This window comes from Terrapene carolina, unplaced genomic scaffold (assembly GCF_002925995.2).
Source record: "Terrapene carolina triunguis isolate 2854851 unplaced genomic scaffold, T_m_triunguis-2.0 Scaffold113, whole genome shotgun sequence".
Classification (NCBI taxonomy): Eukaryota; Metazoa; Chordata; order Testudines; family Emydidae; genus Terrapene; species Terrapene triunguis.
The window spans coordinates 18600078-18625446 of record NW_020664464.1 but is presented as its reverse complement, the minus strand read 5'-3'; the positions used below and the strand labels follow the sequence as shown (position 1 = coordinate 18625446).

Here is a 25369-nt window from a genome sequence, read left to right as displayed (position 1 = left end):
GCAGCTCGCTAAGTGACAATTTAAGAAATTCAGTAGCTATGCACTACTGAATTGATAGGCTTCACCTTTTCAGGCCTATCTCAACAGCTTTGGTGTGTCAGTTTGGTAACTTTAGCAGCCATGCCTGATTGTTGAATGCTAATCTTGGAAAAGTCCTGGTCTCAATGAAGGGGCCAATGAGATTGAGGCTTACGATGTCCCACTAGAATTAGTAAAACTCACAAGACACAAAAAATGACCTTTATAGCACAGCTAGCCATTGCACCTGTGAGGTTTTAGACAGTATAGTTGGTGCCAAGTAAGGATAATCTCTGGAAGGTTTGCCATCTACGTGAGTGTCCTACACTGAAGATTACTTCACTCGAATGTCTGGCCTCATTTCTGATAGTGACATTTGAAAGTCCCATTCCCAAGTGAGACGACTACAGGGTGCTCCCCGTTCATTGCAACTTTGTTTAAAATGATCTCATGCCAAAGATCATTTTGTCATGTCCAGGCTCTGAGTGCTCTCACCCAGTTAGCCAGGTACCTACAAACAAAAAGGGCTGATACTTGACTTTAGTTTAAGTAGAAGCAGGTGAACAAGTTTGGTGTGCCTTAAGGTACTCAGTGCATCACAGAATGCAAAAATTTCAAGTGGAAACCCTCAGGCCTTCTGCAGTGGCAGATCAGCCAATAAAGGCAGGTCCACCTGGGGGAGTAGAGCGGGGAGCAGTTTGCCCAGGCCCCCTGTTTGAGAGGGATCCCAAACCGAGTGGTGGAGCAACCTAGTGCACAGTGTCATGATGGAGCAGCAGCAGGGCTTAAATTCAGCTAGAGCTGTCTGGAGCGAAGTTCCAGTAAATATTTTTAAACTCTTGGGACTGACTCTCTGAGTCCCAATGCCTCTCCCGGGGGACTCCAGGAAGTACTCTTTGAGAATTTAAGTCCTGAGCATCAGCCAAGTCAAACCAGTTCACAATGCCTGGAGCAGAGAGCTTGGCCCAGCCCTACCAGACAGGAGATGCTGCTGCAGGATCAATGCCTCTCCAACCATCACCCGCGCACAACCTGCACTCCCAGTGGTAATTTCTTTGGAAGAATGGAGGCCCTGTGTCAGATACTGTCACAGGCCCTTCCAAATCTCTATGTGACCCTGAATAGAAGGCAGAGGAACCTGAGGCCAGCAGTAGGTGAGTGTTCATGCCATGGCAGGATGGGGGTGCGAAATGGGCAGAAGCTAGAGTATAGTCCTGTGGGCTTGCTGGACAGCCAGAGGAAAATGGATGGTTAACCGCGGATGGCTGGAATGGGAAATATCACATAGGCATGGATGAGGGAGGGAGGGTCATTTTCAATTGTCTATCAGTACATTCAGTGAATGTCTAGATAAGCATCCAGAATGAAATCAAGGCCAGGATTTCACCTCCACACTTTTGGGTGCTTACTGAAACTAAACCTCACCAGTTCTGATTTTTCATCTTGAGTGACTGTACCAGGAGGGGAAGGGAGCACTATCATGTCTAGTCTCCTCATTCCCAGACTTTTAGATGCTGGTACTTCTCAGGAATGATTTTTTTCAGTGGCAGAAATGCTGATTTTTTGGTGATGGAATTTCAAATGGGATTTATTATGATTGCTATTTTTATAAACACACACACACTTCTCAGAGTTAGTGTTGGAGCTCTGTCTACAGGATTAGGTATTTGACGAGAGGTTAAAACATCACTTAAATGGAGAACGAAAAAACAAACTCCACTTGCTACTCACTGCAAACATGCTCCTTCAAATTCCATTTAAATATAGCATTAGTGTTGGAAAGTGATTCCACTTAGCCCCCAAAAATGCAGCATAAAAAATATTAATCACACAGGGTCCTGCATGACAATCATTTTCCATCATGACAGTCATTGACGGGGTGTCTAATACTTAGACAACAGCTGTATTTAGGCTCGATAGGGAGTAAACATAAATGTTAATTATTTTACTTGAGATGAGAAACCAGATGACATTTTGAGCTGGTATTATTGTAAACAGGAAAACGGTATGAGAGCTTACAGCTTATAAAAATATCAAAAATACAAATCAGGAGGAGGTTTGCAGATCGGAGAAGGACAAGTGCAACACTGTAATAAAAAGTGAGTGAATGAGACAGAGAGAGTGTGTGTGAAATTATTCATGGGAAGACCATTTTTGTCTCAGACAATTCAAATTACCCTCTTTATTGGACATGCTTAATGTGCTAGAAGAGACCAGATTTGTCTTGATTATATTGTGCTATAGTAGTTTACCTGGTTCTGTTTAAAATAATAAAAACCCAAATATCTCAGACACTGAGAACATCAGTTCTCAGGGAGGAGGGATAGCTCAGTGGTTTGAGCATTGGCCTGCTGAACCCAAGGTTGTGAGTTCAATCCTTGAGGGGGCCACTTAGGGATCTGGGGCAAAATCAGTACTTTGTTCTGCTAGTGAAGGCAGGGGGCTGGACAGTTCTAGGAGACAGGATATCTCCATTTAGTTATTTATTTTATTTATCAGCGCAGTGTAGCAGAACATAGAATGACCTGATGTACAGATCTCCACCTTCCTCATCATTCAAATCATATCATGCATAGTAATGTGAAGACTTAAACCCTCATTCTCTACACATTTACACACATGCTTAATTTTTTCCCTGTGAGTAATTTCATTAGAGTCAGTGATATTACTCACAATGTGCAAAATCAAGTACATGTTTAAGGGCACGTCTACACAGTGGAGTTATGCATACTGGGGTGGGGGGTGTTTCAAATAGGCACTATACTAAAACATGCTATGAAACTTTTAGTGTGCACCAGCAGAGTCTACACAGACCAATTAATGCACAACATGTCAGTGCACTTTAGAAATCACCCCTGCATAGTGCGTGTTGCTGCTCTAGTTAAGGCCTCAGTAGAAAAGACCTGAGACTTTTCAGGATCAGGACCTGAGATTGTTGACTTACAACTTTTACTGTAGTTAGTGTTGTTCAATTGTGATGCAATGCTTCTATAGCTGAGCTCCAACCTCCTATTCAACTCAAATGACCTCTTTGTTTTGGAACAGAGCACATACATTTTTAAAATATTTTTGCTAAAGCCAGAGACTTTACATGCATGGAAGTTTGCTTTCAGAAGAACAATTAAAATGTGTTTTAACGTAGCTGGGGGCAGGAGTACAAGAGCCTAATATTCATAAACTTGGTCCTTTATGTAACTTTGTAGATGGCATGAGGGCACATTGCTCCAGCTGTAATCCCCTAATGAATTATATTTTTCATAGGAATTGAGTTCCCAATCACAATACACATATACAATGTTCTCCTTATGCTTATCAAGTACAAAAAAATTATTTCAGCATACTGCATATGGTATATCAGATTATTTGGAGATGTATTATACAATAATTCTATATAATAAAATAACATTAAGAGAACATTAAGATTGCATGAATACAAGCCAGAAAGTGTCAAAAGTTGGTGTTGCCAAGGCACCCTGACATTCTGCGGTAGATTGTGCTTAAGTGCACAATGTGGAATTATCTCAGGGTTTCACAGGAAAGGTGGGTGACCAGATAGCAAATGTGTAAAATCAGGACAGAGGTGGGGTAATAAGTGCCTATATAAGAAAAAGCCCCAAATATTGGGACTGTCCCTATAAAATTGGGGCATCGGTCACCCTACCTGTTCTCAGCCTTTCCACTTGTTAAAAAACACACAGCGATTGGAGGAGGGTTCCTGTTACGCTCTGTAAACTGTCTAAGGTTTAAGGCAAAAGACCCAGCTTGTGCATCCACACTAAACTTTTTGCTGCATAGTTAAATCAATTACATGCATCAATATACAATGTAGCATTCCTCAACCACACACATGGGGCCCGATCCAAAGCCCAATGAAGTCAATGGGAGTCTTTCTACTGACTTCCATGGGAAATGGATCAGGCAGCCTATGAATTTAAGGAAAAGCTTATACAAAATCTATTGGGCATGTCAAGTGTACAATGTATTAAGGCTCATAACTTGGTCAAATGAGAATAATTTTTATTGGAACACTTAAAGGCATTTGTCATCAATATGGGCCATTTCTACCGCAATTTTCAACCTGTTTAAGACTGTTCAAAAAAAAAAAAAAAGATTGCTTTTTTTTTAATAATGAGGAAAGTAATTTTTTCTCATTCTTCTCATGCTACAAAACCATTTTTTGCTGAAGCATTAAAAAATCCCTAGGGACCAAGCCACAACAATTTCAGTCCAAAAGGTAAAAGTTTGAGATAGCTATAAATGACTGAAAATTGTGAATTAGAATGGAAACCATTAAGAAACTCTGATTATAGCAATTACTGCCTCACCTGCTATAATATGTTAGTGTTAGTAGTTATCCACAGTATTTGTGGATGACCACAATATATTTATTATTTGCTGTACTATTATATTTAATGTTTCAATAACAGCCTCCCCCAACTTTTAAAATGTTCATTTGCAAAACTAATATTTGTTTTGGAGATCAGTAACAGAAGCCTGGCGTGCTTTTTTAACCGCTCACTTCGTATGCCTACAACCTGATGGACTGAGAACATGTATGTGACAGTTAAACTTACTGTTCATCTGAGGTGAAAACAAAACCTAGTGCTTCATCTTAAATATTAAACACCTTTTTTAAATATAAAGCCTGAACTATACAAATAACTCAGAAGAATAAAAGTTGTCACCCTCTAATCTCAACACTATTTTAGCATTACTTTTAAAAATATATATATTTCAAAGTGAATTTACATTCATAGCCACAACACAAGTAATTTGCTAACAGAATGTATATAACGATACTATGCAAATATTGACTTCTGGTTCTGGCCCAAAGCAAGATTAGTCTTTTCTTGAGAATACACTGGGTCAAATTCATATTAGGTCCAATGGCCAGATCCAAAGGCCATTGAAATCAATGGAAAGTCTCTCAGTGACTTCAGTGAACTTTGTAGGCTTTCTGTGCAGCTATCTTAATTGACTCCTCACAAGGGCTGAATTTGGCTTTTTGGCTTTGACAGATGTAAAGCAGTTCATCCCATGTACCAATGTCCTTAATGACTTGAATACATTTTAAACCCCCCCCCCCCCACTACCCTTGCAAGTTACATCATTACCCCATTAGCTCGAGTAAAGAAACCCAGCTCATGGCTGAGAAAAATAAATGACCAAAATACATATAAACATCTGTACTTACATGTGTCTGGCTTGAGCTGACTGTTGGTGATTCCAAAGTACTGGGGGTTTTCAATGACAGGAATCTTTGTCATTCCAATGATGACAGCATCTGGGCCGCCCTCAGAAGAGGATGGAGTGTTACTCCCATTCGAAATGTGATGGAGGGGACTTGCCGAATCATCATCATTGCTGATAACTGAAGAAGGACCTAGAGTTAGAAACAAAGATTCCCCTGTAACTTGACAAATTTTTCCCCTCCCTCAGTCACCTGCTTTGGCTGACCAATCTGCCCTTAAGCACAACTAGCTAGTAACCTTCTTTTTGCTATTTGGCGTTTTTGCCTCTGGGACTTTGTATGCATGCTGAGGGAGGTGGAGAACATATTTCATATGGGACTTAAAACAAAGGCTTCGTTTGGTGACTCCTTTATATGCACAAGGATCATTGTTCCATAGAGGTAACCTCTAAAGCACTCAGATACTATGACTACGAGTGTGTTATAAGTACCTATATTGGTAGATTACATAGACTTGATAGGACTACATCCAATATAGTGGGAGAAATATCAAAATGCAGTGAACTCTTCTGTTGTTTCCAGCAATAAGTTATAACCTGTATTCATTGCTTGTTTGCATTAGTCCCTACTCAGAACATACACAAGTAAGGCCTTTGAAAACAAAGCTGAGTGATGTTTTCCCTTGTCATGGCCTTATTGCGAGACAGAATATGTGTGTGAGATGCATTCTCCCTGAGGAGGGAGGTTGTCTGAATTCTGAAGGACTAAGAGGGTTAAGACAACATTCAGAGCCTAGTGGACATGTAGGACCAACTCCTACCCTATGCCTCAGAGGGACTGTGGAGTCACTGTGCAAGGGCTGTTCCAACCCAATGGAATATTTCATTCCCCTTGGCAGCCTGTCAGAACCCAGTATGAGAGTGGCCACTTCTGTTTTGTTCTCTTTGCACTTTATTAATTATTATTATTACAATTAAGCCACAGCAACTGGTGAGATAAAAAGTGATAGGATTAATTGTTATGCAAATTGAGCACTTCTCAGGTGGGTTTAAGGGGCTTTGATCTAATATCTCACAGCCTATGCAAGGTCAGAACAAGTAACCAAGTAACCCAGGAGCTCTCATGATTTACAGCTTAATTGCTCTCTTCCCTTTAATTCTATGTATGCAACCCAAGCTCAGAAAGAAGATCCAAGTCACTAATAAACCTTGGCAGCATTTTCCCTACTCGTCCCACTAAAGAGCCAGCGACAAACTCACATTTTCAAATGGTTTATTTTATGCGATTCTCTTCTCATGACTGGCTCACAGTATCACCATAAAGACATCTTTATCATTCCATGAGATGGCTCATAAGTAGGGGATGGATTTGGAGATCCCATTAGGAATTCCGCCTTTAAATAATCTGACATAGCTATTTCGAGGGTTCAGCTGCAGGAACATCCCTGTCTCTCTCCTCCGCCCCCCAATTAAAACCCTGATTCTGGTTTAGCAGTCCATAAAGGAAACCATTTTATTGTTTGAAAAAGTAGTTTTCCCCTAGCCTGAAACACCAGCGGTAATTTTTCAAATGCCTTTCACTTTGCTGGGAAGTCACAGTTGACAATGTTAAGCAATGCATCTAGATCTCTGCAATTTATCAAGTGAAGTATTAATACTGATGCTGTATTTGTCATTTCTGAGTCCTCAGATCCTTAGAAGATGAATGCTACTAGCAAAGCTACAAGGATTATGCCTGTTTTTTGGCGAAGATTTTTATATAATGAAGTCCAGAACACAGCAAACAGTTGGGAGAAAACATTCCTTGATATGGTATATTAGCTACACATATAATGTCACAACATTATTTGATGTGTCTTTGGGTTTGTGTGTGCATCTGTGCTGCTATAAAATATCATGAAAATGTAGAGAAGAACAAGAAAAGCCTTGCTAAAGTTTTCTAGAAAAAAACACTCCTGAGTCTCATGTCTCTGAACTTGGCGTGTCTCAAGTTGATGTTACCACTAAGCTGGCAGACAAATAAAAAATTTTCTTGTCAAAAATGCAGTCCTTTTTATATTAATGTATCTTTAGTGTGAAGGGCCACATCTATTTTATTAGAACAGCTTGTAAGCTTTCTTAGACATATAACTTAATAGAGGCACTTCTAAATCCTCTGCAGCCTCTGATTAGCATGAGAAACAAATCCCTTTGTCATTTGTTCATTCCTCGCACGTATACAGGATTGGAAGGAAGGAGTGTACATTACACATCTATAGGAATGTAAGCAGAATAGTGAAAAGGAAGGCAATCTGCTAATCACATCAATTTTGCACTGATTGGGATTCTGGCATCCAGTTTTATATGGTAGGCCAGTTTTGAATTATTTTTTAAATCATTGCACGTTGCAAGGCATTGTGGTTAAAATGTGGCTGCTTTCTTTGTAAATGAGGTTACCAAACTAAGCCAACTAATTAAACTGGTCCTCTGCGTTATGCCAATTAGATTTCAAATCATTTCTGATATATTTGAGCAATACCTAAAATATGAGGGTAAATGCTAGACCACAGTGATGTGTTATGATCTACTTAATTTGTTATTAGTCCACTTAATCAAGGAAACCTTTTTATACATTCAGTACAGGGAACTGACTGTAAATTACAACTCCTAATAAGCGCACTATATTTATTAATTAGAAAAAAGATAAAACAATGGCCTTTGCTTAATTTTAAAATACCCATTTCAGTTTTCTACATATCTGTTATATAATTAAAACATCCACCATCCAAGAGATGGCAAGTTTTTTACATATCAGGAGACAAATATACTTACACCAATTCAAACATCCACTTCATCAGGGCCCACTGATAAATGTGAATAAACAGGTACACAAACTGTTTTGTTGCTTGCTTATTTGACAGACTAACTGTTTTACATGAAGTTACATTCCATTTCCGCAATGCACTGACTTAATTACATTACAGTCAAAGTCTAGCATTGCAGCTGACACTTCACTGTAGCAGTTTTCATTGTTGCATTTCCAGAATGCAATTTGAATGCGACCACTCCGAGCTGGCAAGAAACTGGAATGGCTCTTTCATGAATCATTTATCCAGAGCACAAATCAAAGGGTAATTTCTTAAACAGTGTCTAAGTACTGTCTCATCCTGATTAAATGGGGTCACCTAAAATTACTTGTCAAAGGCAGAATGAGCAGGGCAACCATTTGCTGACACCTATTATTGATTTTGCTTTCTCAAATCCAACATTGGCTTCGTACAGAAAGAAAATTTTAAACAAAATGTCTCCAATGGAAATGAAATTCATTGGCTGTCAATAGCCACCACTTCAAGGGACAGTTGCAGCTTTCAAGAAAACTCCAAAGAAACAGGGGTTTTCTCCATTCCGAAATGTTCTGCCTAACATCCTCACTGGGTTTTTTTAAGAATATATTTCTTGTCTTAAGAAGATGGAAGCCGGAGCCAGATAAGAAACAGCTGTCTGCTTTGGAGACAAATGACGAGAAAATATATCTTACAGGACTGAGCCGCACTCTCTTTATTCATTGTGTATTGTCTGTGCATAAGAGAAAACATGTAGCATGGATGCAAGCACATTACCCATTTGCTATATGCAAATCATTTCCAAGATGTAAGCATGTGGGAAGATTTAGGGAAAATAATTCTTTTCTAAGCTGACATTCTGTGTGTTTGTGGGGGGGGGGGGGGGGAAATGAGCCAGATTGTGACTGCTCCTCATGAGATGCATGAGGGTGGGAGGGTACAAGGAGCTTCTCTGCTCCCTGCTGTGTACCCCCACAGAAGGACCAGAAACAATCACATTATCAAAAAGAGGGAGGGGAGGAAGCAGGGCCATAGCTCACACCCACACACTCTGCACTGGGAACATGGGTAGAAGGTTGCACCATTCGGTGCAATCCTCTGGTACCCCTTGGAGCTTCCTGATGCACAATCCCTCTCCAACTTCTCCTTGGGACAGTGCATTTCTGTGCTGTCCCTTATAGTGGCTAGTGCCTTACAGGAACAATTAGGTCCAGACTGGTAATTTTATCCTGATATTTTTTTCTACAGGGTTGTAACTGTATTTTCCTTAGATTTAAAAAAAAATGTTCTTATAGAATTATATTTTAAAGTACTTTAGATATTCTGACCAGGATAAATACGTTCATGATCATACTATAAGAATAAAGAGATTTTTTTCTGCTGCCCCATTGTTGTGAAGCAAAAGAGCAGTAATGGATTTTTTACATGAATTCCACTGGACTCTAGTCACACCATGATTTCTTGATGTTGGCCTCTGGCTCTTTTCTTGCTCCATTTCTGACTTCCTGTGGTACTTAGCCTCTTGGCTTTGGAGATATGTCTGGCTATTGACTGCCATTGAAGTAATGCATATTACCTTCCCACATGTTAGAAGATGAAAAGAGGTCCAAATTAAATAATGGCCTAAGATTGACTCAGCGGAGCATGCTCAGACAAGAACACTGATGCTAGCACACAGGAGGGGAGAAGCTCACAGAGGCTGAATTAGAAAAACACTGCAGCAGATAAATCTCAAAGGCAAGAACATATGGTTTTGGTTTACACCTGGCACGGCCTTGCTGAAAGACATTTTCAGGCTTTGGATCAGATGGTCACAAACAATCCCTTATGTTCATCTACTTCCATCCATTGATCTTGGTTAGAAGACAAATGATGTATGATATGTGCACTTAAGGTACGTCTACCCTGCAATTAAGCACCCATCGTTGGCCCAGGTCAGCTGACTTGGGTTTGTGGGGCTGCAGGGCTGTAAAACTACTGTGTGGACATTCGGGCTCGGGCTCCAGCCTGAGTCCAAATGTCTACAGCCCTGCAGTCTGAGCCCCACGAGCCCGAGTCAGCTGACCCAGGCCAGCTGCAGTCATGTCATAGTGTAGATGTACCCTTGTTGTCTGCTGTGCTTCACAATTAAGCAGGGATAACATGTTCAAAGCCTAGTGCTTCTCTATGTCCCACGTGAAAGAGCATAACAGAACCCAGTGTTGACCATTTGGAGTTATATCCCTTTGACTGGTTCCTTACTTCAAAAGATCATTTTGTCTTGACCTCTTTAATATTCACTCTTCGTAGTTCAGTTTGTCTCCTGGCTTCATGCTGGACTGATATAGAATGGCCTACAGAAACAAGTCTGCAATGAGAACTTTTATGTTTTTTAGATAGATAGATAGAAAGAAACCCAAAAGTAATCTCAATGGGCCAAATTCTCTGCTGGTGTAAATGTTTGCCATTCTATTGTTTCCTGTTGACACCAATAGAGAATTTGGCTCAATGTGCTTCCTTTATGACCACTACAAGGCAACCAATATTTTTGGCTTTGCAGCCAGAATTGCCTGAATTTTCCACAGATTTCTTTCCTCCTGTGTTCAGGTACTGGATCCCTTTGTCACATACATCAGTGTTCATGTCAGCAGGTGAGATCAAGTGTGAGGAAAAATGTTCTGTTATGGGTCTGAGCTCCCTTTCATTTGGGGGAAACTATCAAAGTAAGGTAGGGGTGCTCAATATGCAGGGCATGATCCCCAGGGGGGTTGCAAACTAGTCCTTTTTCTTGCAGATAGCCTTGAAAATACTGTAGCATCAGGGGCATCTAAAGAAATGAGGCCAGAACACATTATCAAAAAGAATCCAGCACACTTGAATGCAGCCAGAGCTCTCACCCAATAGTGCCCGCCTCCCCTAGAGCTGGAAACCAGTGGCTCCACCTCCCAAAAGACAAACAAATAAACCAAGTAAGCAAATAAAACCAACCCCCACACCAAACCACCCTACCCCATGCAGGGGTTTTTACGCTGAGAAAGGAGAAGATCTAGAGACTCTATGATGTCTGCTAGAGACTTTGCTTTTGCAAGCGATTTTGTATGGAAGATGCTGAAATACTACAGTGATGGGCAACTGTATGAAACGCTAAGGTAAAAGATAAATAAAGGAGAATGCTTTGTTTCAATGGCCATTCCCAGGCCTCTCTCAAATCATCCCACCTGCACCCCAGCTGTTGGGGAGGGGAAGCCTGTTACAATATAAACCAATTGTCACTAATGTTGACATTTTGTCTTTGTGATATTAAAAGAAAAATCACAGGTTATTAGCAGTCCTCCCTAGAAGGCTGAGGGCTCTTTTGGAGACCCATGACACTTCCAGCCAGGGGAAGCTTTTAGGGGAAGCTTAAGCAAAATACCCTAAATCAGAAAGTAGACTGCTAGATAATATTGGCTTAACACCTTTGAATATCAGATCACTTGTTTATTAGGCTTTCATGACTCTGTCTTCTCCTGTTATCTCTCATACCTCTCTACTTGCTCTTTCAGCATTTGTTTGGAGGATCCTCTAACTCCCTTCATGGCTTAGCCCTGCCCTACCTGTTATCTTGTTCACTGTACACAGCCCTCAACACCTGCTCTGCCAATGATGCCAGCCTTTATAGCCTATTTTGTCACATTTTCCAACAGGCACCTTTGTACTTTCTCCCATGCAATCCCCACCCCCAATACTTGGGAAGAGTTCCTTGTAATAATCTGCAAAACCACTACATTAGCCTCCTTCAAACTCCCCGGTGCTGTGATGCCTGATAATTATTAGAGCCAGTAAATTATGGCTTTGCAGTTGAAGTCATGTTGTTACAACAGGGATGGATTTCGCCCATACAAGTATCATGTGAAGAGAACAATTAATATAAATGAGAGAGAGAGGCGGTCATGCTTGCAAAGATCCTTCTGTATGACTCTTATGCTGGTGCATCAATTCCATGGTTCCTTCATAAGATCTGGGGTGACTTCTCACCAGATCTTGCACTGGTATTGGCTCATGTTACTTCAAGCCCTTGTTTCCATAGGAAACGTAAGCAATGGCTTGCACTCAAATCAACCTGTGTAGAGACGTATTAATGGTACTGCATTACCAGGCAAAAGCAGGACATGAATGCATGTCACCACTGTAACATTAGCTTTCCCTTTCACTGATTTTGTTCCTGTATTGATTCTTCCCTTTTTTGTGTATTTTTAAGTATTAAATACATGGCTGTCAAAAAGCACTTACGCAAGTTTCTTTTCCCCATGAGACTCCCATATTTGCTGTAGATTCTATGAAGTGCTTTTTTCTTCCTGATTAACAGGCAAGATTCATGCTTCAGAGAGAGCAAAGACTCAATATTTCCTGTTATTAAACTAGCATGCAAGTTCTCCAAAGCATATACCCCATGGCCAGCAGATTTATTAAGCCAGTGTGCAAGCTTCTCGCCAGAGCATACACCCCATTTTCAGCTGACTTTTTGAATCCCTATCTCACCTTCTACTCCCTCTGTTCCATTATCCTGTAGTCACTGTTCAGCAAGGTTATCCACCCAGGTACTACATTCCCTATTCTGAATGTTCCCTCCACATATTTAAGTTCAACAAGTGTAGGCAAACTCTGAAGCAACAATGATCTCAAATAATGTTTAAGTAATTCTATTAGAGTGAATAAGAGAGCACAACAGAATAGAAAGTAATAGAATTACATCAACATTATTTTATATGATTGCTGTCTTATATGCTGCACTTTGAATACAGGGAATTGAATTAAAAGGCATAAATAGACCAGAAAGAAAACTAGTGTTTAAGATACAAGACAAGTTGAACAGGTCACCCCAAATCAAATCTGTTTAGCACCACCTCAGAGGAGTGCAACTACTTTCAGTGAATTCAGACACCATTAGAAATCTGTTTAGTGTGACTTCAGTGAAGCTTTTTCTGTATAGATGCTTAACCTTTTACTGTACTAATGGCACTGTTAAAGGTCCTACCTACCGCATACCATATGGCTGCCCGAGCATTTATGGGGCAGTGGCAGGTCTCCTTCCTTGCCCCCCAGCCTAGGCTTGTATAATTCAACAGCATGCGTTTCCTATCCCCCTAAATGCCTGATCCACAGAATATGAGAGTCTGTTACCGCTCCCAGCTGGAGAGCCTATTTCTTTAGCTCAAGCTATAGTGACTCATGCTTTCAACTCCAGAGATCCCCAATTCAATCTAATGTTGGCGAAGATATCAGCCACCATATTTCCACACAGGAAATACACATTATGGGACTGCTTTTGGTCTCTGAGTACCAGAGAGAGGTTGCCAGAGCTTTTGCTGTCAGCAGCAGCACCACCACCACCACTGAAGGGCACGTCTGAATGGTGTCATTAGCAAGTCTGTTGCCACGCCCCCAAACTTCACTGTCAAGCAAGCATTTGGAGGCAATATATGCTACCCCTTTTCAAAAGGTGAAGGAAGGGCTGGCAATCAGAGCACCTCTGGAGACCTTATGGATGATCCAATCCTACACAGGCACAATGCCTCCCTCCATCACTGTTGAAACAGCGGATGTCCTCTACGCCGGCCCCCAATATGCATGGCTCTGAGCCATAATTAGGTTCTAGACACTGGGGTTTGTGGCTCAGAAGAGTTATAGTTGGCAGGTTTATGTATTAACAGGGTAAGTAATTTTCTGCATTGCATATATTAATTGTTTGACCTGGTTTGCACTGAGTAGCATTGAGCTTGCCCTGTATCACTGCTCTTCTGATCGGATGCACAGAGAAAAGCTTTCTAGAGCTGCACGAAATGTCCGAACACTCATAAAAGTTTGATGAATATGCACCTGAGGTTTTCGCACAGATGGGGAGCTGGTGAATCTCCTTTCACCCTTCCATCAGCCTATCTATTCTCCCCCTCTTCACACTCCTTGGATCCTGTCTGCTCCAAAGACATCTAACATACAGGAAGAAATGGGCTGCTCCCAGGATTGTTGAGAAGGCTAGGGTGGGTTGTTTGAGATCAAGAACCCTGGAATACTGTGTGTAATTCTGGTTTCCCATGTTTAAGAAAACTGAATTCAAATTGGAACAGGTGCAGAGAAGGGCTACTAGGATGATCCGAGGACTGGAAATCCTACTTTATGAGAGTAGACTCAAGGAGCTTAGCTTGTTTAGCCCAACCAAAAGAAGGCTGAGGAGAGATATGATTGCTCTCTATCAATACATCAGAGGGATAAATACCAGGGATAGGAGGAGTTATTTAAATTAAATGCCAGTGACTGACGTTGCAGTCTATATAATTTAATAAAAATATGCTAATGAGTGAATATAATGTAACTGGAATATGCTTCATGCAAAAGGTCTCTTGTAAGGTATCATTACAAAGCTTATAATCTACTGAGTGTGATCATCCTATTTGTATAAATGTACCACTCTTGTATCTGAAACTAGAAATATGAAATATAACTCTGAGGGCCTATTGTAATTATGCAAAGTGTGGGCCATTAATGGTGGTTTGGAATCTTGATGACTCCCATTAACCAGGACAATTGTCTGCAGATGGCTCTGTTTTACCTGTAAGTCTTCCAGTATACTTGTGTGCTAGCAAGTGGGCAATGAAGTCTTGCAGGGACATGTGATCATGTCACCTGAACTGGAATCCATCTTTAACCTGGTGTCTTTCCATTGAGAAGGAGGGGGTGGGAACCCAGAGAGGGACAAAGGATTCCCGCATTATGCAAAAGATATATAAAGGGGTGGAACAGAATAAAGGGAGGAGAGGAGCCATCATGAAGAATCCCCTAGCTACCACCTGAGCTGGAACAAGAGCTGTACCAGGGGAAAGAATTGTGCCCTGGAAGGTGTCCAGTCTGAGGAAAAAACGTACTGAGGCATCTCTGAGGGTGAGATTATTTGTATTCAGTTTGATTAGACATAGATTTGCGCATTTTATTTTGCTTGGTGACTTACTTTGTTCTGTCTGTTACTACATAGAACCACTTAAATCCTCCTTTCTGTATTTAATAAGATCACTTTTTACTTATTAATTAACTCAAGAGTATGTATTAATACCTGGGGGAGCAAACAATTGTGCATATCTCTCTATCAGTGTTAGAGAGGGCGAACAATTTATGAGTTAAAACGGATTTATTTGGGTTTAGACTCCATTTGGAGTTGGGCATCTGAGTGTTAAAGACAGGAACACTTCTGTTAGCTGCTTTCAGGTAAACCTGCAGCTTTGGGGCAAGTAATTCAGACCCCGGGTCTTTGTTGGAGCAGACGGGAGTGTCTGGCTCAGCAGGACAGGGTGCTGGGGCCCCGAGCTGGCAGGGAAGGCAGGGGTAGAAGTAGTCTTGGCACATCAGGTGGCAGCTCCCAGAGGGTTTCTGTGATCCAACCCGTCACAGACACAAGAAGAAATAGATCTAAACTGGCCATCAACAAGTTTAGACTCAAAATTAGATGAAATTTTCTAATCATCAGAGGAGAGAAGTTCTGGAATAGCCTTCCAAGGGGAGCCATGGGGGCAAAAACCTAACCAGCTTCAAGACTGAGCTTGATAAGTTTATGGAGGGGATGGTATGATAAGACTGCCTATAATGTCACGTAACCGATCTGCAACTGCTAGGAGCAAAAATGCCCAATGGCCTGAGATGTGACACTAGATGGGGAGGGCTCTGAGTAACTACAGAAAATTCTTTCCCAGGGGTCTGGCTGCTGGGTCTTGCTCACATGCTCATGGTCTAACTGATCACCATATTTAGGGTCAGGAATGAATTTTCCCCCAGGTCAGATTGGCAGAGACCCTGGGGGGTTTTCTCCTTCCTCTGCAGCATGGGGCACAGGTCACTTGCAGGTTTAAACTAGTGTAACTGGTGGATTCTCTGTAACTTAAAGTCTTTAAACCATGATTTGAGGACTTCAGTAACTCAGCCAGAGGTTAGGGGTCAATTTCAGGAGTGGGTAGGTGAGGTTCTGTGGCCTGCAATGTGAAGGAGGTCAGACTAGATGATCACAATGGTCCCTTCTGACCTTAAAATCGATGAGTCTATGAACCAACCTGCAGGACTCAGTTCATGAACTCTGCCAGAATCACACAACTCTATTTTCATCTTTCATTTAGCTGATCAAGTTCTCATTTCATTTTACCTTTTGGCTCAGATAAGAATCAATGTATTTATTACAGTGACATAAGAGGACTAAATTATGTTTCTCTGTTTTGCTTTGATGCAGAGAAAATGCATTACAGTGACAAATTTTAATCTCTCTCATATATAATAATTTAAGTAACAGGTACTATTGAGGGTAATTAAATAATAGCTATGTTAGTCGGCTTCACAGTACTCAATTTTCAACATTGTTAAGTGTCAAAAGTTCACTCATGCTGATTTCAATGCAATTTCTCTAAAACACACATTCTTCATGTCACAAGTCTTTTTTGTTTCAAATGCTTTGACTCCTCTAGAGAATGAGGAACAAGCAATTTTAGCCATTTCCATTGAAATTGACATACACAGACTGTAGCTATTCAAATCTTTTACCAGCTCTTTGTTTTTGCTCTGAATCCAAAAGAGTCACAGCTGCATATTTGTGTTTCAGTTTTATTCCCGTGTGCTGATGACAAAGGATCCCAGTTCATTCTCACACACACACACACCTCGAGCATCCCTGAAGTGGAAATACCTGCAAAGGGAAGTGATTAGAATTGGGGCAAACTCTGCCAGGATCTGCACAGAGTTCACCACAAATCATTCTAAAAGGCCAGGGACACTTTGTCCCCTCTCCCAGGCTGAATAAATTGGGTTCTGCCTCTAGAACCCAGTGAATCACCTGGGTCCTACCATCCACATATATGCCCTGTGTCTCTGCACTGGGTCCGGGGCATGGTGGCTAACAAGCAGCATGGCTAGCCCTGGTATCCTACTTGAAGGGAGGTTTTCCCTGGTGCAGAAGCATGGAGGGAAAGGTTATAATGCCAGGATCTATATTACCTTTTTCTTGTAATTTGTACAAGTCTGATGGAAAAACCCTCCCTGCAGCCTGCCCTCATCCACTGAGACTCCCCACACAGAGGAGAATCTCTGCAGGGTCCCAGGAAGAGAGGGACTGGAGTAAAGAGATTGTTGATCTCCCTTTCTTTCAAAAGCAGGAAATATTTGCATACCAATCTCAGGGGCACAATCTGGCCCACAAGACTTTGCAAATCTATTCAATATCATGCTTTATATGTAATTGTTGTTATTCCCATTTTCGAGATGGGGTAGCAGACACAAAAGAGTTAAGTAACTTGCTGGAAGATACAGAGGGAATGTTTGTCAAAGACATTGCTAGAACTCTGGAGGAACTCTCACCTCTACGCCACAGAGCCTCTCAAGAATTATAACATTATTTCAAGTGCAGGTTAAATGGTAGCTGTAAAGCTGCCTACTGGTTTGTGGCTAGTGGACCACATTTATACTAGCAGCAGTTCAGATGGTGTGACCTATACTTGAATATGATGAATTTGTGGCTTGTCATTATTGGCAGTCAAATGAAACACAGATCTGATGCTAAAGTGTAATAGGGAGATGGTGTAATAATCAATACACATACATGAGTCAGAAAGATGTAAGTATCTCGGGGAGCATACAATGCTAAAGAAAGAAAGAAAATGATTTATCATTTTTAATATAGATCATCCAGATCATTTCTTATAGCCACCTGCAGGTTTCAGTACCCAGGGAACTTGGGTAATATAAGGATCATTTTAAAATACTACACTGCAAAAATATCTGCTATGAGAATAAAAGATCAGATGAAATGTGCTTACTGGAGTCAAACAAAAAGTAATTATTCAGCTAAAATCAAATGCTTATTATTTTTCATTTCATTTTAGTAATATTAATGCAATGATTTCTTACCAATGCACTCTTCCCAACTAATTTGAATGTGAACCTTCCCTTTTCCACTTATGCAAGTGTGTGTGAAAGAGAGAATTTAGTGCTGTGTGGTGAATGAGCTCCTCTATATCCACATGGCAGATACAACACAGAGAGCAGCAGCACAATTTTTCCCAAATTGCCTTGTCACCATGTCGTAATAGTCATCTGATAGAACTGCAACATTATTTGAAGTTATTAGCTGGCATTATCACAGATCATCTTCCAAATTCTGTTTAACAAACTATAGGTAGCTAAATTTCGAAGAAATGCTTATTGTTAGTGGTTAGTTGTTTTTATAAATTGAACATATCACTAATAAAGTTATTTCTTTCTGCCTCAATCTGTCCTTGCTGAATCATTTCTTAGATTCAGATTTACCATCCACAGGGCATTCCCACATAAGCAAAATGACCCCAAACATTATTTCATGCCAAAAGTTAAAAGAAGCCAGTGGGGGACAAATGTCCCAACCATGGTGGTCCCTAAATGGATGAGGACATTTGTCCACTGGGATTTGAATTAGGCCTGCAATTAAGCATATATAGCAATAAGACACGACTGGGAGTGCACTGTAGGATACTTGTGCATTCCTCATAGGCACTATAGGTTTAACTACCTGAGAAGTGCCCTAGTAGTCTATTAATTCACAGTTTATAATGGATTATTGCTAGTAGAGTACACCTCATTCATTTTACAATACATTATTTTAAAAACAGCTCTGAGAAGGGATGTGCAACATATTTATTATAACATCCTTCCACTATGAAAACCAGTTCCTAGTTAAGTATAAGAAAAATTAGTAGGAAAACATTATAAATGTCTTTTATTTAGTCTTGTGACTACATTTATTGTAACTTTTTTCTACCTTTGCTCTCTTTTTCTAGGTTTACTAGACTATTTGCATCCTTCCCCTCTACTCCCCTCTCCCAGAAGCCTCGCTGCCTTTTCACCATAGTTTGTCAGTCAACAGCGAACTTCAGTTCCATTTGTTTGATAACATATAAATCTGAAAGCTCCCAATTTAGGTTTTATAATAGAAAGGGACTAGAAGCACCACAAACTGCTGTCTGGTACTTTGTGATGTGCAGGCAATTTAAAACTGTCATTTTTTTCTCCTGCCTTTCACTTTCCCTCTCCCCGCCACACGGTGTCTAGCTCAGTATTCTTCAAATTGATGTGTCCCTCTCTCTGTTCCTCATTTAAAAAAATGGATGTAGGGATTTTTTTTTCTCCGTGTGTACATGAGCACCATTGGGATTTGGTGCACAGTTGTGACAACATGAAAAAGATTCACCCAGTTACTCAGAATGTAGCTTTGTAGCTCAGTGTCCCAGCCACAGTCTAATTATTCATAATGCACCATTTCTTAATCAAATGTTGTCTCTTTTCCTGCTAGTGAAATATTTGCAACAAGACTGGCTTTTTCAAATATAGTCTTTATAGAAAATTATTCCCAACCCTCCCTCCCCCCCTTATATTGATAGCTTCTGAACAGTTCGTGTTAGTGGAAATTTGTTAGTTACATAAGCCACATGTCATTTTTTCCTATTTTGTGACACTCAACATTGGCTTTCAGCAAACATTCAAGAGTGGGAGCTTCACATTCATTTTTCTATAAGTATTCACACTAGCGAAGCTCAGCTATTCAAATGCTCACAGAAAGCAAAAAGGAAATGGCTCCAAACCACAGTCAAATGAAATTTCATTTTCAAATTCAAACTAATATTTGCAAAAATATGTTACTAGTATTTATTCAGCTCTGAAACCATCAACTTATTTTGCACAGGTGAGCTAAACAATTAGTTCCCAGAGCTGGAATGACTTCTAGCTACAAGGAATATGGACTGAATTCCAACCAGAAGCCTCTAAGTGAAAAAATCCTCTATCTCTTGAGCCAACCAGTCCCCTGAGCATTCCCTGCTCTTGAAACTGGCTTGTGAAAACAGATCTAACTCTCACACTTGCAGGCAATGAAATAGCTAATTAGTAGCCAAATCAATAGCGATAGACAAATCTACAAATGTTCAAAGGTTCAGTTTATTGAAACCAGCCTGAATCTCTTTGGTTTGGAAATCTCACAAGACCAGGATTTCTTGTGACAGTTTAAATAATTGCTGGCTTCAGCTCATGTTGAAATGCTGCAGCATCAGTCTTCAGTGTACTGCATGGGAACAAGTAGAGCAGAGTTTGGCTAAGTAGGTGCAAATAATCCTGTACAATATTTTATGCTTGAACTGTCTAACTGCAAATATCACAGAGTTTACTTGGATATGAAAACCACAGAAAAAAGACTTCCTGGTGCTCCTTATATCAACTATATATTAATGGACTCAAAGCCAGCTCATTCAGGATAATAAGCAGAGCTGAGCAAGCAATTTATTCAATGCATTTCACTTCTTTTCCTACCTGTGAATTTTCTGTGATTCTCTCAGAATTATTCTTTATTTGAAATTAGCTACTGAATGGCAAATAATTTTTGGTCTTCTGGATGGTACATGAGATGGAAGCTGCTGGGTGATCAGCACATTTGAAAATCAGGCCACTTAATTAGGTGCCTAAATATGGGTTTAAGATCCTAACATTAGACACCCAGTTTTGAGAGTCCCAGACTAAATCCCAGACTAAATCTTTAAGGCCCTAATTAGGAAATCATGTAAACACATGCTTGATTTTAAGCATGTAGGTCAGTGCCCTTTCTGAAAAGGGATAAGAACATAAGAATGGCCATACTGGGTAAGACCAGTGGTCTTCCAACATTGGCTGGTGTCAGATGCTTCAGAAGGAGTGAATAAAACAGGGCAATTTATCAAGGGATCCATCCCCTATTGTCCAGTCCCAGATGCTGACAGTCAGAGGTTTATGGACACCCAGAGCATGGCGCTGTATCTCTGACCATTTTAGCTAATAGCCATGAACTTACCTGATTCTTTTTTTGATTTAATTCTATTTTTGGCCTTCACAACATCCTCTGGCAATAAGTTCCACAGGTAGACTGTGCATTGTGTGAAGAAGTGCTTCCTTATGTTTGTTTTAAACCCACTTCCTATTAATTTCACTGGGTGAGCCTTGATTTTTGTTATGTGAAGAGATAAATAACACTTCCTTATTCACTTTCTCCACATTCTTCCCCAACTTATTGTGTTCATCTAGGGTGTCTGATAATTCTGTTCTTTAGTATAGTCTCAACCAATTAGCCTGGTACTGAAGTTAGGCTTACCAGCCTATAACTGCCAGGTTTGCCTCTTAAGCCTTTTAAAAAATCAGTGTTACATTAGATATCCTCCAGTCACCTGTTACAGAGGCTTATTTAAGTGATAGGTTACATACCACTGTTAGTAGTTCTGCAATTTCATATTTGAGTTCCTTCAGAGCTCTTGGGTTAATACAGTCTGTTCCTGGTGACTTATTACTGTTTAATTTATCAATTTGTTCCAAAATCTTCTATACTGACACCTCAATCTAGGACAGTACCTCAAATTTGTCATCCGAGAAGAATGGGTCAGCTGTGGGAATCTCCCTCACATCCTCTGCAGTGAAATCCAATGCAAATAATTCATTTAGCTTCTCCTCAATGACCTTGTCTTCCTTGAGTGTTCCTTTAGCATCTTGATCGTCCAATGGCCCCACTGATTGTTTGGCAGTCTTCCTGCTTCCAATGTTTGCTGTTCGTTTTTGTGTCATTTGCTAGTTGCTCTTCAAATTCTTTTTTGGCCTGTCTAATTATACTTTTACACTTGACTTGCCAGAATTTATGCTTCTTCCTATTTTCCTCACTAGGATTTGATTTCCAACTTTTAAAGGATGTATTTTGTCTCTAACGGCCTCTTTTAGGCTGTTGTTTAGCCATGGTGGCATTTTTTTGGTCCTCTTTCTGGTTTTTTTTGTTTGTTTATGCTTAGGGTATACATATAGTTTGAGCCTCAATTATGGTGTTTTTTCAACGTTTCTATGCAGCTTGCAGGCATTGCACTCTTGTGACTGTTCATTTTAATTTCTGTTTAATTAGCCTCCTCATTTTTGTGTAGTTCCTCTTTTTGAATTTATATGCTACTGAGGTGGGTTTCTTTGGTATTTTCTCCCCTACAGGGAGACCACTATTATCGAGTGATTATAATAATAATAATCTATATAATAATACAATAATAATAATCACTATTATCGAGTGATTTAGCTTTTTTCACTTCTTGGACCAGATCTTGGGTGCCACTTCGGACTAACTCAATAAGTGCCTCTCCCCTTATGGGTTCCAGGACTAGCTGCTCCAAGAAACGGTCGTTAATGGTGTCTAGAAATCATAGAATCATAGAACTGGAAGGGACCTCGAGAGGTCATCTATTCCAGTCCCCTGTACTCAAGGCTGGGGTAAGTATTATCTAGACCAGGGGTCGGCAACGTTCGGCACGCGGCTCACCAGGGTAAGCACCCTAGCGTGCCGGGCCAGTTTATTTACCTGCTGATGCAGCAGATTTGGCCGATCACAGCCCCCACTTGCTGCGGTTCGCTGTCCCGGGCCAATGGAGGCGGCGGGAAGCCGCGGCCAGCACATCCCTCGGCCCACGCCGCTTCCCGCCGCCCCCATTGGCCCGGGACGGCGAACCACGGTGAGTGGGGGCCGCGATCGGCCGAACCTGCCATGTCAGCAGGTAAATAAACTCGCCCGGCCTGCTAGGCTGGCCGCGTGTCGAACGTTGCCGACCCCTGATCTAGACCATCCCTGACAGGGGTTTGTCCAACCTGCTCTTATGTTATCTCGTCCTGAGGTGACACATTACCAGTCAATAAGGAGATAGTTGAAATCCCCCATTATTACTACATTTCTGTTTTTGTAGCCTTTCTAATCTCCCTGAGCATTTTACAATCCTGATCAGATGGTTAGTAGTATATTCCTACTGCTATACTCTTAGCTCTGGTCTACACTACAGAGTTAGGTTGATGTAAAGCAGCTTACGTTGACCTAACTCTGTAACCATCTACACTAATATGTAGCTCCCACCCATGTAAGTCGCCCACTACATTGACTTAACTCCACCTCTGCGAGAGGCGTAGCACTTAAGTCAACGTAGTTAGGTCAACGCATTGTCAGTGTAGACCCTGTGTTGCTTACATCTACTGTTTCTGCCTTTCAGAAGCCATCTCACAATGCCCCCTACTGACAGTTAAATCGGTGCAAGTCACCTGGTGAGGACGCGCACCACCAACACAAAGAGTGTAGTGTGGATATGCAAAGGCGATTTAATTCCTGCGGTATCTGTACATCAATGTAACTTAGGTCAACTTAATTTTGTAGTGTAGACTTGCCTTATTATTCTAGCATGGAATTTCTATCAATGGAGATTCTACGGTATTGTTTGATTCGTTTAAAATCTTCACAACATTTGACACTATGCTTCTTTCACATGTAGTGCCACTCCCTCAACAGTGCAACCTACTCTGTTATTCCTATGTATTTTGTACTCTTATATTACGGTGTCCCATTGACATTGTTTCATTAAGTTTGTGATGCCTATTTTATCAATAATCTTATTTAATACCAGGCACTCAAGTTCACATATCTTAGTACTTAGACTTCTTGCATTTGTATACAAGCACTTATAAAAGTTCTTAATATTTAGTTGTCTGCCTTCATGTAATGTAATTGAATTGGAATATTTTTTTCTTAGACTTTGTCTCTTCAGATCCTACCTGTACTCTATCAACTTCTATTCTCTCCTCTTTACTAGGATATAGAGTATCCTCTTTAATAAATTCTCCCCTAAGGGATGTGTCTGTCTGAACCATGTGCTCCTCCACACCTGTTCCCCCAGACTTTAGTCTAAAAACCCCTCTACAACCTTTTTAATTTTATATGCCAGTAATCTGGTTCTATTTTGGTTTAGGTGGAGCTCATCCGTCCTGAACAGGCTCCTCCTTTCCCAAAAGGTTCCCCAGTTCCTAATAAACCTAAATCCCTCCTTTTTACACCATCATCTCATCCATGCATTGAGACCCTGCATTTCTGCCTACTAACTGATCCTGTGCATGGAACTGGAAGCATTTCAGAGAATTTTGGACTTTAATCTCTGTCCTAGCATCCTAAATTTAGCCTCCAGACACCTCTCCTACCTTTCCTTATGTCACTGGTACCTACATGTACGATGACTTGAGAGGTCCACAACCTTCGCACCCAGCAGACGATTCACCATGCAGTTCACCCAGTCATCACAAACCCAACTGCCTATATTTTAATAATCAAATCCCCTATTACTATTACCTGTCTCTTCCCAGTAATTGATGTTCCCTCCCCCGCAGGGATATCCTCAGTGTGACAGGGTGAGACTGTGACATAACCTAGGAAGGAGGGTCCCAACTATGGGTCCCTCAGCTCCAGCTTGATGTTCTCCTTCTTGAGACTTTCATCCTCCTCAACAGCAAAGAGGCTGTCATTCTGGGGTTGGGATTGCTCTACTGTGTCCCAGAAAGTCTTGTCTATGTACCTCTCTGTCTCCTTTAGCTCCTCCAGTTCAGCCACCCTGGTCTCAAGAGCCCATACTCAGTTTCTGAGGGCCATGAGTTGCTTGCATTGAACACACACTTATGCCACCTGACCGCAAGGCAGATAATCACCCATGATGCACTCAATGCAATAAACTGGAAAGATCCACTCTGCTGCTGGAATTCTGCCACCAATATTTTTACTCTTGCAAAGTTTTTTGTTTGTTTGTTCTTTATGTGTGGTTTGTTTGTTTTTTCTTTGGGGGGGATAGGGAGTTTTGGCCTAACTTTAGATAATGTTTATTAGCTGTATCTGGCTCTCACGCTCCGTTTCTAAACTCCTTTGCAAAACTCCCATTAGCTGCTCCTGTTTGCTAGCTCCCCAGCCACTTACAAGCTGGCTTTCTAAACCGTTCTCTGAAATCAGCAACTAAAATAATAAGTGTCAGATTTACCCTCAGATTTTTCTTTAAAAGACCTAACAAACGGTAGCTATCTTTAGTTATTTTATATTTTATATTGAGACAGAGACCACTGGACTGTGGTCATGTTAGCATACTCAAACCTGATTTTCCTATCACTTCCACTAGTTATTCACAGATGTAGTTCCACTAAGTCCAACAGAGCCACTACTGGTATGCTCTGGTGAAGAGAGAGGAGAAGCAGGACCTCTGTTTCCGGAGGCTAGGAAGGCCAGCATAAGCAAAGTCACAAATGACTGGAGCCTGATCCTTCTAATGTAAATAAAAGGTATTACACAGCACTGGAGACCTCATTAGTTCATAGTTGTTTGTGTTTATTTTATTTAAGATTTCTGATGAAACCTGACTGTGCTGGAGGTCTCATATCAAATGTCACAAAGTAACCATACTAATAAACCAGTTTATATTAGCATTATTTACAATGAGCACATGATTTATTAAATACCTCCCCACTAAAAGAGATAAAGCAGC

The 25369-nt window shown here is 40.8% G+C and overlaps 1 protein-coding gene across 1 annotated transcript in view; it reads right to left on the bottom strand.

Annotated features, from left to right (window-relative positions):
• The window catches only part of LOC113406626 (BDNF/NT-3 growth factors receptor), a 118899-nt gene extending 108247 nt beyond the window's left edge, over window positions 1–10652 (bottom strand). The window contains exons 1-2 of the mRNA XM_026652338.1: window positions 10580–10652; window positions 5213–5401 (exon numbers count right to left, since the gene is read on the bottom strand). Of these exons, the coding sequence (XP_026508123.1) occupies window positions 5213–5401; window positions 10580–10652 (262 nt within the window). The remainder of the gene's footprint in view (window positions 1–5212; window positions 5402–10579) is intronic.
• Between the last annotated feature and the right edge of the window lie 14717 nt (window positions 10653–25369).